Genomic DNA, 13,766 nt, shown 5'->3' with positions numbered 1-13,766 from the left:
AAGCTACAGCAAATAGCTGCACTATGAAATGCCTGAATAATTACAGCCATCCATTTTGAAAGTATTCCAACATGTATTGATTTTTCTGTCCTCCAGATTCCTGTTTCCGTGACACAGATAAACTCAGCCAATCATCCAGTCAAAGTGGGACTCTCAGATGCATTTGTGGTCGTCCACAAGATCCAACAGATTCCCAGTACGTGAAATTACAGCCATTCGGTCAGCAGACCATATGCTGCACAGGCCATAAGAAACATTAGTTGGGCGCTTTCAATCTGTTTTCACGGGAGAAGTTTGTCTCAAATTAAAATTTAAAAATATAACTAATAGAGATCTATATTTGTAAGAAATGTTATTTTTGGAAGTTGCCGTTCAAGTTTAGTTTCAGAAATGTTGGGCATTTAGACAATGTGCTGGCCGTGTGTACTCCATTTTTTAAAATAGCAATTTCCTGTATTACAGGTATTAAGATTAATTGAAAGCAGAGACAGAACAGTATAGTTATCCAATTAGGTAAAATCAGCTAACTTGAAAACAAAAAAATAAAATCATAGAATCATACAGCACAGAAGGATTAGAGGGGAGTTAAGGAGAACTTTTTTCACCCAGAGGATGGTGGGGGTCTGGAACTCACATCTGAAAGGGTGGTAGAGGCAGAAACCCTCAATGCATTTAAAAAGTACTTGGATATGCACTTGAAGTGCTGTAACCTACAGGGCTACAGACCAAGAGCTGAAAAGTGGGATTAGGCTGGATAGCTCTTTTTCAGCTAGCACAGACACAATGGGCCGAATGGCCTCCTTCTGTGCCGTAAATTTCTATGACTCTAAGGAGCCCATTTGGCCCATCGTACCTATGCCCGTAGGTAATATTTATTTGGCAATGTTGAAAAATGTTTAGATTTCCGGCAGGCTAGTTATGCAACCTTCAGCTTACACGGATAGTGAACAAGAAGATTTTGAAAGGTTGAGGTCTCAAATATTCCCAGAAAAGGAGACTTTTAGCATGTAATGACAATGACTATGAGACGATGACTCGTCTGAACTGTTAAATACATTTGCCCTGAGTAGCTCCAGTGTCATCTGTTCTTTAAATACGTGTGCCCTCTTGGTGGTTTCTTTTTAGAGATGTTAAATCAACCATGGCTCTAGTCAATTACTGTCAAAGTGAAATGAAAGTCTAGTCACCTTGGCTTATTTGTAGGTTCATTGAAATGCTGAGAGAATCTCAATTGCCTCGCCTTTGTCTGCTGGTAATACACCTTATAATTTCTATTGACATGTTGTTATTTTTTTGTTTAGTCAAATATGATATTGATCTTTCTGTGTGTTATCATGCCATACCTTTCCCAGAACAATTCTGCCATGATTGATACTTTGAAGTATAAAATATAATCTGCCTATTTCAAGTGTGTTTCATCAAGAAACATTGAATTCTTTTAACTATACTCATCAGTGTGGGAGTTGAGCATTTAGGTATGATTGGCTAATAAGAAATCCTTATGTCTACCCAATTATATGTTGGAACAATTGTGAAACTGATTTAGTTGCATACTTAAATAGCAAGAGAAAACCAACTAATTTAGAACAATGTAGGCTCTTGAAATTCATTTATTTTCTTGACACTGTATTTATTGCTTGCTTATATACCTAAAAGGTCCATTGCTTAGTTACTCCAGATATTATTATTAGTGTTTGAAATGATTACTACTGGGCACTAAAACAAAAAATCAGTTTTATTTCTGAAGTACGTCCACATACCCACCTCCTCCTCACTCTCAATCAGCTGGCACTGATAAAATTCTGCACTAAATGGGCACTTGTACAAAACCTGGTTCATATGTAAGTGTATGAATAATGCTGAGATTAGAGCACACATTCAAATCCCTGCAGATTCCTTGCTGTCGGGCATTAGTCTCCTTGTTTTCTCCTGGATTCCGCACCATAACTATGTACAGGAGTAGACCATTTTGCCCCTTCTGCCTGTTCTGCCATTCAATTAGATCATGGCTGTTCTCCTGGCTCTCCCAGACTCACCATCTCTCCATCGCTTTGCTGTTCCCTGGATGCAGATTCACCTCTGCTCTGCTCCCAAGCATGGCCCTGGCCTAAACCCAGCATTTCCTCAACTCCCCGATACCAGGCTGATCTTTGCTCTATATTCTGTCCAATAAAGTTTACAGCTATAATATTGGAATCATTCATACACAAGACTTTTAATATATATAAAATCTTGCATTTATATGGCGCCTTTCACAACCTCAGGACGTCCCAAAGTGCTTTACACCCAGTCAGTCACTATGAGGATTGCAGCGTTCAGTGCAACTAGGAATGTGCGGTAGAAAATGCAGTTTTGCCAATGTCACTCATATCCCGAGAACTAAGCTGTAACATATTAAAAATAGTGAGTGGTTTTGATTTTAAAGGCATTGCACCTGTAATGGCACTGTAACCGTAATGTTATGTGACGAAATGCAATGGAGCAGCATCTAACATTATGTGACAACTCAACTCTCATAGTCAAAAGGCATTCCCTTTCGCAAAAAAAAGTACATTACTGGGCTCTCAATATAGAGCAACAGAGCATACCAGGAGAGCGGAGCATTTAAAAGCAGTGTGGGAACCCAGTGGCCGTGTCAGTGCAGCAGAGCCCAGACTAAAGCACAGGCGGGGGAAAACTGAGTGGTGTCATATCTAAATCAACATAGAGGGAGGAGCATCAGAATCCGAGGGTTTTAAGGCAAGTATATAGGTTAAGTATCGATATACTTGTGCATATACTATACTATACTTGTGTGTTTAGTATTTTTAGCATCTGATAAATTAGTTCAAGAATCGATGAGCCCTGAGGTGAGGGAGCATGAGCTTCAGGGAGAGGTAAAAACACCTAAAGTGACGTCAGCACAAGGGAAGGAACTGATTTTTTTTAAAATGTTTTATTCATTGATGGGATGTGGGCGTCACTGGCTAGGCCTGCATTTAGTGCTCATCCCTAATTGCCCTTGAGAAGATGGTGGTGAGCCGCCTTCTTGAACCGCTGCAGTCCATATGGTGTAGGCACACCCACAATGCTGTTAGGAAGGGAGTTCCAGGATTTTGGCCCAGCGACAGTGAAGGAACAACGATACAGGTCCAAGTCAGGATGGTGTGTGGCTTGGAGGGGAACTTGTAGGTGGTGATGTTCCCATGCGTCTGCTGCCCTTGTCCTTCTAAGTGGTAGAGGTCGCGGGTTTGGAAGGTGCTGTTGAAGGAGCTTTGGCGAGTTGCTGCAGTGCATCTTGTAGATGGTACACACTGCAGCCACAGTGCGCCGGTGGTGGAGGGAGTGAATGTTGAAGGTGGTGGATGGAGTGCCAATCAAGCGGGCTGCTTTATCCTGAATGGTGTCGAGCTTCTTGTGTTGTTGGAGCTGCACTCATCCAGGCAAGTGGAGAGTATTCCATCACACTCCTGACTTGTGCCTTGTAGATGGTGGAAAGGCTTTGGGGAGTCAGGAGGTGAGACACTCGCCGCAGAATTCCCAGCCTCTGGCCTGCTCTTGTAGCCACAGTATTTATATGGCTGGTCCAGTTCGGTTTCTGATCAATGGTAACCCCCAGGATGTTGATAGTTGGGGATTCAGCAATGGTAATGCCATTGAATGTCAAGGGGAGATGGTTAGAGTCTCGCTTGTTGGAGATGGTCATTGCCTGGCACTTGTGTGGTGCGAATGTTACTTGCCACTTGTCAGCCCAAGTCTGAATGTTGTCCAGGTCTTGCTGCCTATGGGCACGGACTGCGTCAGTATCTGACGAGTCTCGAATGGTGCTGAACAGTGTGCAATCATCAGCGAACATCCCCACTTCTGACCTTATGATGGAGGGAAGGTCATTGATGAAACAGCTGAAGATGGTTGGGCCTAGGACACTGCCCTGAGGTACTCCTGCAGTGATGTCATGTGATTGAGATGAATGACCTCCAACAACCACAGCCAACTTCCTTTGTGCTAGGTATGATTCCAACCAATGGAGAGTTTTCCCCTTGATTCCCATTGACTTCAGTTTTGCTAGGGCTCCTTGATGCCACACTCGATCAAATGCTGCCTTGATGTCAAAGGCAGTCATTCTCACCTCACCTCTTGAGTTCAGCTCTTTTGTCCATGTTTGGACCAAGGCTGTAATGAGGTCAGGAGCTGAGTGGCCCTGGTGGAACCCAAACTGGGCGTCAGTTAGCAGGTTATTGCTGAGTAAGTGCCGCTTGATAGCACTGTCGACGATACCTTCCATCACTTTGCTGATGATTGAGAGTAGACTGATGGGACGGTAATTGGCCGGGTCGGATTTGTCCTGCTTTTTGTAGACAGGACATTCTTGGGCAATTTTCCACATTGCCGGGTAGATGCCAGTGTTGTAGCTGTACTGGAATAGCTTGGCTAGGGGTGCAGCTAGTTCTGGTGAATAGCTAGTGAGGTTTTTTCTCGGATCAGATCAGGGACAAGTCTGAAGTTTATTTCTGATAAGTTTAGGTAGTAGTCTAATAAATAGAGGCATTTAAATTTGTTTCCAGTGTTTTAATGCTTCGCGCAAGTTAGTGTGTAAAAAAAAAAATAACCTGATAAATAATATACATGAACATAAGAACATAAGACGTAGGAGCAGAAGTAGGTCAATAAGGTCATGGCTGAACTGACCTTGGCCTTAACTCCACTTCCCTGCCTGCTCCCCATAACCATTGACTCCCTTACCTTTCAAAAATCTGTCTATCTCCATCTTAAATATATTCAATGACCCAGCCTCCACCGCTCTCTGGGGAAGAGAATTCCAAAGATTCACAACCCTCTGAGAGAAGAAATTCCTCCGCATTTCCAATTTAAAAGGGTGCCCCCTTATTCTGAAACTATGCCCCCTAGTTCTAGAGTCCCCCATGAGGGGAAACATCCTCTCTGCATCTACCCTGTCAAGCCCCTTCAGAATCATATGTTTCAATAAGATCCCCTCTCATTCTTCTAAACTCCGATGAGTATAGTCCCAACCTGCTCAACCTTTCTTCATAAAACAACCTCTTCATCTCCGGAATCAACCTAGTGAACCTTCTCTGAACTGCCTCCAAAGCAAGTATATCCTTCCTTAAATAAGGAGACCAAAACTGTACGTAGTACTCCAGGTGTGGTCTCACCAACGCCCTGTACAGTTGTAACAGGACTTTCCTACTTTTATACTCCATTCCCTTTGCAATAAAGCCAATACTCCATTTGCCTTCCTAATTACTTGCTGTACCTGCATGTTAACTTTTTGTGATTCATGTACAAGGACCCCCAGATCCCTCTGTACCTCAGTATTTTGTAATCGCTCTCCATTTAAATAATAATTTGCTTTTTTGTTTTTCCTACCAAAGTAGATAACCTCGCATTTTCCCACATTAAACTCCATCTGCCAGATTTTTGCCTGCTCACTTAGCCTATCTATATCCCTTTGGAGATTCTTTACGTCCTCCACACTACTTGCTTTCCCACCTATCTTTGTATCATCAGCAAATTTGGCTACATTACACTCAGTCCCTTCATCCAAGTCATTAATATAGATTGTAAATAGTTGAGGCCCCAGCACTGATCCCTGCTGCACCCCACTAGTTACAGTTTGCCAACCTGAAAATTATCCATTTATCCCAAATCTCTGCTTTCTGTTAGTTAGCCAATCCTCTATCCAGGCTAATATATTACCCCCAACCCCGTGAGCTCTCATCTTGTGTAGTAATCTTTTATGTGGCACCTTATCGAATGCCTTCTGGAAATCCAAATACATGACATCTACTGGTTCCCCTTATCCACCCTGCTCGTTACATCCTCAAAGAACTCCAGCAAATTTGTCAAATATGATTTCCCTTTCATAAAACCATGCTGACTCTGCTTGACTATATTATGATTTTCTAAATGTCCTGCTATCACAACCTTAATGATGGACTCCAGCATTTTCCCAATGAGAGATGACAGACCTCTCCAGAATCCAAGGAATTTTGGTAGATTACAACCAATGCATCCACTATCCCTGCAGCCACCTCTTTTAAAACTCTAGGATGCAGGCCATCAGGTCCAGGGAACTTGTCCACCTTTAGTCCCATTAGTTTGCCTAGTACTTTCTCTCTAGTGACAGTGATTGTTTTAAGTTCCCCCCCGCCCACCCCAATAGCCCCTTGATTATCCATTATTGGGATGCTTTTAGTGTCTTCTACCGTGAAGACCGATACAAAATATTTGTTCAAAGTCTCTGTCATTTCCCTGTTTCCCATTATTAATTCCCCAGACTCATCCTTTAGGGGACCAACGTTTACTTTAGCTACTCTCCCCCTTTTTATATACCCGTAGAAGCTCTTACTGTCTGTTTTTGTATTTCTTGCTAGCTTTCTCTCATTAGCTATCTTCTCTATCATTTTTTTAATTGTCCTTTGCTGCTTTTTAAAAACTTCCCAATCCTCTGGCCTTTCACTATTCTTCACAACATCGTATGCTTTTGTTTTCAATTTGATACCATCCTTTACTTCCTTAGTTAGCCATGGATGGTTCATCCTTCTCTTAGTCTTTCTTTCTCACTGGAATATATCTTTGCTGAGAGTTATGAAATATCTCCTTAAATGTTTGCCACTGCTTTTCTACAGTCTTACCCTGTAATATATTTTCCCAGTCCACTTTAACCAAGTCTGCCTTCATACCTTTATAATTACCTTTGTTTAAGTTCAGGACACTAGTTTGAGACCTAGCTTTCTCACCCTCAAACTGAATTTGAAATTCTACCATGCTATGATCACTCTTCCCAAGAGGATCCTTCACTTCAAGATCATTAATTAATCCAGCCTCATTACACATTACCAGATCTAAAATAGTCTTCTCCATGGTTGGTACCACACATATTGTTCCAAGAAACCATCCTGTATACACTCTAAGAACTCTTCCTCAAGTCTACCTTTGTCAATTTGCTTTGTCCAATCAATATGAAGATTAAAATCTCCCATGATTATAGCCGTACCTTTCTTACAAGCCTCTATTATTTCTTGATTTATTCTCAGTGTGGCTACTGTTTGGGGGCCTGTAGACCACTCCGACCAGTGACTTTTTACCCCCATTATTTCTTATCTCCACCCAAACTAATTCTACATCTTGATCTTCTGGGCCAATATCATTTCTCATTACTGCACTGATCTCATCCCTTATTAACAGAGCTACACCACCTCCTTTTCCTTTCTGCCTATCCTTATGAAATGACAAATACCCCTGAATATTCAGTTCCCAGCCTTGGCCACCTTGCAACCACGTCTCTGTAATGGTTATCACATCATACCCATTTATTTCTACCTGTGTTGTCAACTCATCTATCTTGTTACGAATGCTGCGTGCGTTCAGATATAGAGCTTTTAATTTTGTCTTTTTACCATTTTTCCCTACTCTGACCCCTCTTTCTGATGCATTCTTGTGTATACGCTCTGTCCCTTCCTGTCACACTCTGGTTATCATTACCCCTATCGCTACCCTGCACTTGTGTCTTCTAATTTTTCTTTGACTTTTTTAATTTCTGCTCAGCATATCCCTCCCCCCACACCACCACCTCCCCCCCCCCCCCCCCCACTATTTAGTTTAAAGCCCTATCTACAGCCCTAGTTATTCGATTTGCCAGGACACTGGTCCCAGCCTGGTTCAAATGAACCCCGTCCCAACGGAACAGTTCCCTCTTATCCCAGTACTGGTGCCAGTGCCCCAGGAATCGAAACCCATTTCTCCCACACCAATCTTTGAGCCACTCGTTCATCTCTCTGATCTTATTTACCCTATGCCAATTTGCACGTGGCTCAGGTAGTAATCCAGAGATTATTACCTTTGTGATTCTGCTTTTTAATTTAGCCCCTAGCTGCACATACTCCCTCAGCAAAACCTCTTTCTTTGTCCTACCTGTGTCGTTGGTACCTTCATGGACCATGACAACTGGATCTTCCCCCTCCCACTCCAAGTTCCTCTCCAGCCCAGAGGCGATGTCCTTTACTCTGGCACCGGGCAGGCAACACAACCTTCGGGACTCACGCTCTCGACTGCAGAGAACAGTATCTATCCCCCTAACTATACTGTCCCCTACCACTACCGCATTTCTTTGTGCTCCCTCCACTTGAATGGCTTCCTGTACCACGGTGCTGTGGTCAGTTTGCTCATCCTAACTGCAGTCCCTGCTCTCGCCTGCACAGAGAGCAAGAATCTCATAACTGTTGGACAAGAGCAAGGGCTCTTGACTAAAGATTTGGCAGAGCAGGTTGTGTGTCTGGACTGCAGTATGTGGGAGTTTGTGGACACGTCTGCAGTAGATATCTCCGGCTCAGAGTCATTGAGCTAGAGTGCGAGTTGGAGACACTCTAACACGTATGGGAGGGGGAGCAGTATCTGGACAGTTTGCTCCAGACTTTGGTCACACCTCGTAGAGAGGTGCATGTTCAGAACGGGGTTGCTGTGACCGATAGTGTGCAGAGCAAGGGGATCCCAGGTAAGAAAGGGAACGAAAATTCGCAGAAACGGATCCTATTCAACAGGTGCAATTTACTTGCTACCTGTGAGAATAAGGATAAAGACTGTCGGAAGGACAGCCAGAATGCGGACCATGGCACCTTGGAGCAGCAGGCTATCCAAAGTGGGGAGGAGGGGTTTCCATCCCAGGGTTTTAAAGAAAGTAGGTGACACATTACAAATGCCCTAACTATAATCTTCCAATGTTCTATCGATTCTTTAGATTGGAAAATTGCGCATGTCACTCCACTATTTAAGAATGGTGAGAGAGGGAAGCCAGGGAATTATAGACCAGTTAGCCTAACATCTGTTGTGGGGAAATTACTAGAGTCTGTAATTAAGGATAGGGTGACTGAATACCTGGAAAATTTTCAGCTGCTCAGCAGGAGCCAGCATGGATTTGTAAAAGGTAGGTCATGCCTGACAAACCTGATTGAATGTTTTGAAGAGGTGACTAAAGTAGTGGACAGGGGAAATGTCTATGGATGTTATTTATATGGATTTCCAGAAGGCATTTGATAAAGTTCCACATAAGAGACTGTTAACTAAGGTTGAAGCCCATGGAATTGAAGGCAAATTATTGACCTGGTTAGGAAATTGGCTGAGCGGCAGGAGGCAGAGAGCAGGGATAATGGTCAGGCACTCTAACTACAGGATGTGACTAGAGGTGTCCCGCAGGGATCTGTGTTGGGGCCTCAACTATTTACCGTATTTATTAACAACTTAGATGATGGGATAGAAAGCCACATATCCAAATTTGCCGGTGACACAAAGCTAGGCGGCATTGTAGGCAGTGTAGACGAAAGCATAAAATTACAAAGGGATAGTGATAGATTACGTGAATGGGCAAAACTGTGGCAAATGGACTTCAATGTAAGCAAATGTGAGGCCATCACCTTTGGACCTAAAAAGGATAAAACCGGGTACTTTCTAAATGGTGAAAAGCTAAAAACAGTGGAGGTCCATGTATATAGATCATTAAAATATCATGAACCAGTACAGAAAATAATCAAAGTCTCATGGAATGCTGTAGAGGACTAGAATACAAGGGGATAGGAGTCATGCTACAGTTATACAAAGCCCTGGTTAGACTACACCTGGAGTACTGTGAGCAGTTCTAGGCACCACACCTTAGGAAGGATATATTGGCCTTGGAAGGAGTGCAGTGTACGTTTACCAGAATGATACCCGGACTCCAAGGGTTAAGTTATGAGGAGAGATTACACAAATTAGGGTTGTATTCCATAGAAGTTAAAATGTTAAGGGGTGATTTGATCAAATTTTTCAAGATATTAAGGGGAGAGAGAGAGAAACTATTTCCACTGGTTGGGGAGTCTAGGACTAGGGGGCTTAGTCTAAAAATTAGAGCCAGGCCTTTCAGGAGTGAAATTAGGAAACACTTCTACACACAAAGGGTGGTAGAAGTTTGGAATTCTTCCGCAAACGGCAGTTGGTGCTAGATCAATTGTTAATTTTAAATATGAGATTGATAGATTTTTGTTAACTAAAGGTATTAAGGGATATGGGGCAAAGGTGGGTATATGGAGTTAGGTCACAGATCAGCCATGGTCTCATTGAATGGTGGAACAGCCTCAATGGACGAAATGGCCTACTCCGGTTCCTATAAGCAGAATATTCTGTAGTAATTAGGGTTGTATTCCCTAGAATTTAGAAGGTTAAGGGGTGATCTGATCAAAGTTTTCAAGGTATTAAGGGGAACAGATAGAGTAGATAGAGAGAAACTGCATGGCCTACTCCTGTTCCTAATATTAGAGTAGTGGTATTTTTATTAAATCACCCAGACATCTAGAATCCTGTATATTTACTGATTGTCGATGCCAATATTTGATTAGATGCCATTTTGCACAGTACATAAAACTGGAAATAGTATCCAAAAGAAATACAATAGACATCATTTTTCCATTATTTGAATTTTGGCTAGTAATCCGGAGACCTGGACGAATGATCCAGAGACATGAGTTCAAATCCCACCACAGCAGCTGGGGAATTTAAATTCAGTAAATTAAATAAATCTGGAATAAAAAGAAAGTAACCATGAAACTATTGGATTGTCGTAAAAACCCATCTGGTTCACTAATGTCCTTTAGGGAAGGAAATCTGCCGTCCATACCTGGTCTGGCCTAGATGTGATTCCAGACCCACAATGTGGTTGATTCTTAACTGCCCTCTGAAATGGCCTAGCAAGCCACTCAGTTGTAACAAACTGCTACAAAACATAATAAGAATAAAACCGGATGGACCACCCAGCATCGACCTCGGCACCGGCTACGTACATGACAATGGTACACCCAGCTCAGTCGACCCTGCAAAGCCCTTCTCACCAACATCTGGGACTTGTGCCAAAATTGGGAGAGCTGTCCCACAGACTAGTCAAGCAATAAATAGCCTGACATAGTCATACTCACAGAATCATACCTTTCAGCCAATGTCCCAAACTCCTCCATCATAAAGAGAAAAGACAAGGAAGCAGTGCAGGAAAGTGATTGGGGTAAGGATAACCACATTGTGTCAGGAAGGGACAGAGCGTACAAACAAAGGAGTGCACTAACAAATAGGGCCCAGGTAAGAAAAAATGGTAATAAGACAAATAGGGCCATAGTACAAAAAAATGTTACGATGTCTAAAAATGTTAAAAAGACAAACCTAAAGGCACTGTATCTGAATGCACGAAGCATTCGGAATAAGGTAGATGAATTAACAGCACAAATAGATGTAACCGGATACGATATAATTGCGATTACGGAGACATGGCTGCAGGGTGACCAAGGCTGGAAGCTGAATATCCAAGGATATTCGATATTTAGGAAGGACAGGTGAAAAGGAAAAGGAGGTGGGGTGGCCTTGTTAGTAAAGGATGAAATCAGAGCAATAGTGAGAGGATATTGGCTCAGAAAATCAAGATGTAGAATCAGTCTGGGTGGAGCTAAGAAGCACCATGGGGCAGAAAACATTGGTAGGAGTTGTCTATAGGCCTACAAACAGTAGTGGTAATGTAGGGGATGGCATCAAACAGGAAATTAGAGTTGCATGTAACAAGGGTACTACAGTAATCATGGGTGACTTTAATCTACATATAGACTGACCAAACCAAATTAGCAATAATACTGTGGAGGATGAATTCCTGGAGTGTGTACGACATGGTTTTTTTAGACAAGTACGTTGAGGAGCCAACTAGGGAACAGGCTATCCTAGATTGGGTATTGTGCAATGAGAAGGGGTTAATTAATAATCTTCTTGTGCGGGGTCCTTTAGGGAAGAGTAACCATAACATGATAGAATTCTTCATTAAAATGGAAAGTGAAGAAGTCCAATCTGAAACTAGGATCCTAAATCTAAACAAAGGCAACTACGATGGTATGATGAGTGAGTTGGCTATGATAGATTTTGGAGCTTCATTAAAAGGCATGATGGTGGATAGGCAATGGCTAACATTTAAGGAATGAATGCATGAACATTCCTTTCTGGCGCAAAAACACAAAAGGAAAAGCGGCCCAACCATGCCTAACAAAAGAAATTAAGGATAGTATTAGATCCAAAGAGGAGTAATATATAATGTTGCCAGAAAAGTAGCAAGCCTGAAGATTGGGAGCAGTTTAGAGTTCAGCAAAAAAGGACCAAGAGATTGATTAAGAGGGGAAAAATAGAGTATGAGAGTGAACTTGCAAGGAACACAAAAGCGGATTGTAAAAGCTTTTAGAAGTATGTAAAAAAAAAAAAGATTAGTGAAGACAAATGTAGGTCCCTTACAGTCAGAAACGGGAGAATTTATAACTGGGAACAAGGAAATAGCAGAGCAATTAAACAAATACTTTGGTTCTGTCTTCACGGAAAAGGACACAAATAACTTCCCAGAAATGCTAGAGAACCAAGGGTCTGGTGAGAAGGAGGAATTAAAGGAAATTAGTGTTAGTAAAAAAAATAGTGCTGGAGAAATTAATGGGACTGAAAGCTGATAAATCCCCAGGGCCTGATAATCTGCATCCCAGAGTACTAAAAGAGGTAGCCATGGAAATAGTGGATGCATTGGTTGTCATCTTCCATAATCTATAGAATTTTGGAACAGTTCCGGCAGATGTAACCCCACTATTTAAAAAAGGAGGGAGAGAGAGAAAACAGGGAACTACAGATCGGTTAGCCTAACATCAGTAGTAGGGAAAATGCTAGTGTCTATTATAAAGGATGTGATAACAGGACACTTAGAAAATATAAACGGGATTAAACAAAGTCAACATGGATTTATGAAAGGGAAATCGTGTTTGACAAACCTACTGGAGTTTTTTGAAGATGTAACTGGTAGAATAGATAAGGGAGAACCATTGGATGTGGTGTATTTGGATTTTCAGAAGGCCTTTGATAAAGTAAAAACATAGAAGCATAGAAGATAGGAGCAGGTGTATGCCATTCGGCCCCTCGAGCCTGTTCCGCCATTCAATGAGATCATGGCTGATCATCCAAATTCAGTACCCTGTCCCTGCTTTCTCCCCATAGCCCTTGACCCATTTAGCCGTAAGAAATATATCTAACTCCTTCTTGAATATATTTAATGAATTGGCCTCAACTGCCTTGTGTGGTAGAGAATTCCACAGGTTCACCACTCTCTGGGTGGGTGAAGAAATTCCTCCTCATCTCAGTCCTAAATGGCTTACCCCTTATCCTTAGACTGTGACCCCTGGTTCTGGACTCCCCCACCATCGGGAACATCCTCCCTGTGTCTAGTCCTGTTATAATTTTATAAGTTTTAATGAGATCCCCTCTCATTCTTCTAAACTCTAGCAAATATAAGCCCAATCGACCCAATCTCTCCTCATACGCCATTCCTGCCATCCCAGGTATCAGTCTGGTGAATCTTCGCTGCACTCTTTCCATGGCAAGAACATCCTTCCTCAGATAAGGTGACCAAAACTGCACACAATACTCAAGGTGTGGTCTCACCAAGGCCCTGTACAACTGCAGCAAGACATCCTTGCTCCTGTACTCGAATCCTCTCGCTATGAAGGCCAACATACCATTTGCCTTCTTAACCGCCTGCTGCACCTGCATGCTTACCTTCAGCGACTGGTGCACAAGGACACCCAGGTCTCGTTGCACTTCCTCTTTTCCCAATCTATTACCATTCAGATAATACTCTGCCTTCCTGTTTTTGCCACCGAAGTGGATAACCTGCATTTATCCACATTATACTGCATCTGCCATGCAACTGCCCAATCACCCAACCTGTCCAAATCATACTG

At 42.4% G+C, this 13,766-nt stretch overlaps 1 protein-coding gene across 1 annotated transcript in view; it reads left to right on the top strand.

Annotated features, from left to right (window-relative positions):
* plxdc2b (plexin domain containing 2b) overlaps window positions 1-13,766 on the top strand; it is a 615,561-nt gene that overhangs the window by 418,014 nt on the left and 183,781 nt on the right. The window contains exon 7 of the mRNA XM_085987831.1: window positions 97-196. Within this exon, the coding sequence (XP_085843957.1) occupies window positions 97-196 (100 nt within the window). The remainder of the gene's footprint in view (window positions 1-96; window positions 197-13,766) is intronic.

The sequence above is a fragment of the Somniosus microcephalus genome, chromosome 5 (assembly GCF_052327205.1).
Source record: "Somniosus microcephalus isolate GS21.2 chromosome 5, FLI_Smic_1.0, whole genome shotgun sequence".
NCBI classification, from domain to species: domain Eukaryota; kingdom Metazoa; phylum Chordata; class Chondrichthyes; order Squaliformes; family Somniosidae; genus Somniosus; species Somniosus microcephalus.
This window is presented reverse-complemented; position numbering and strand designations above follow the sequence as displayed.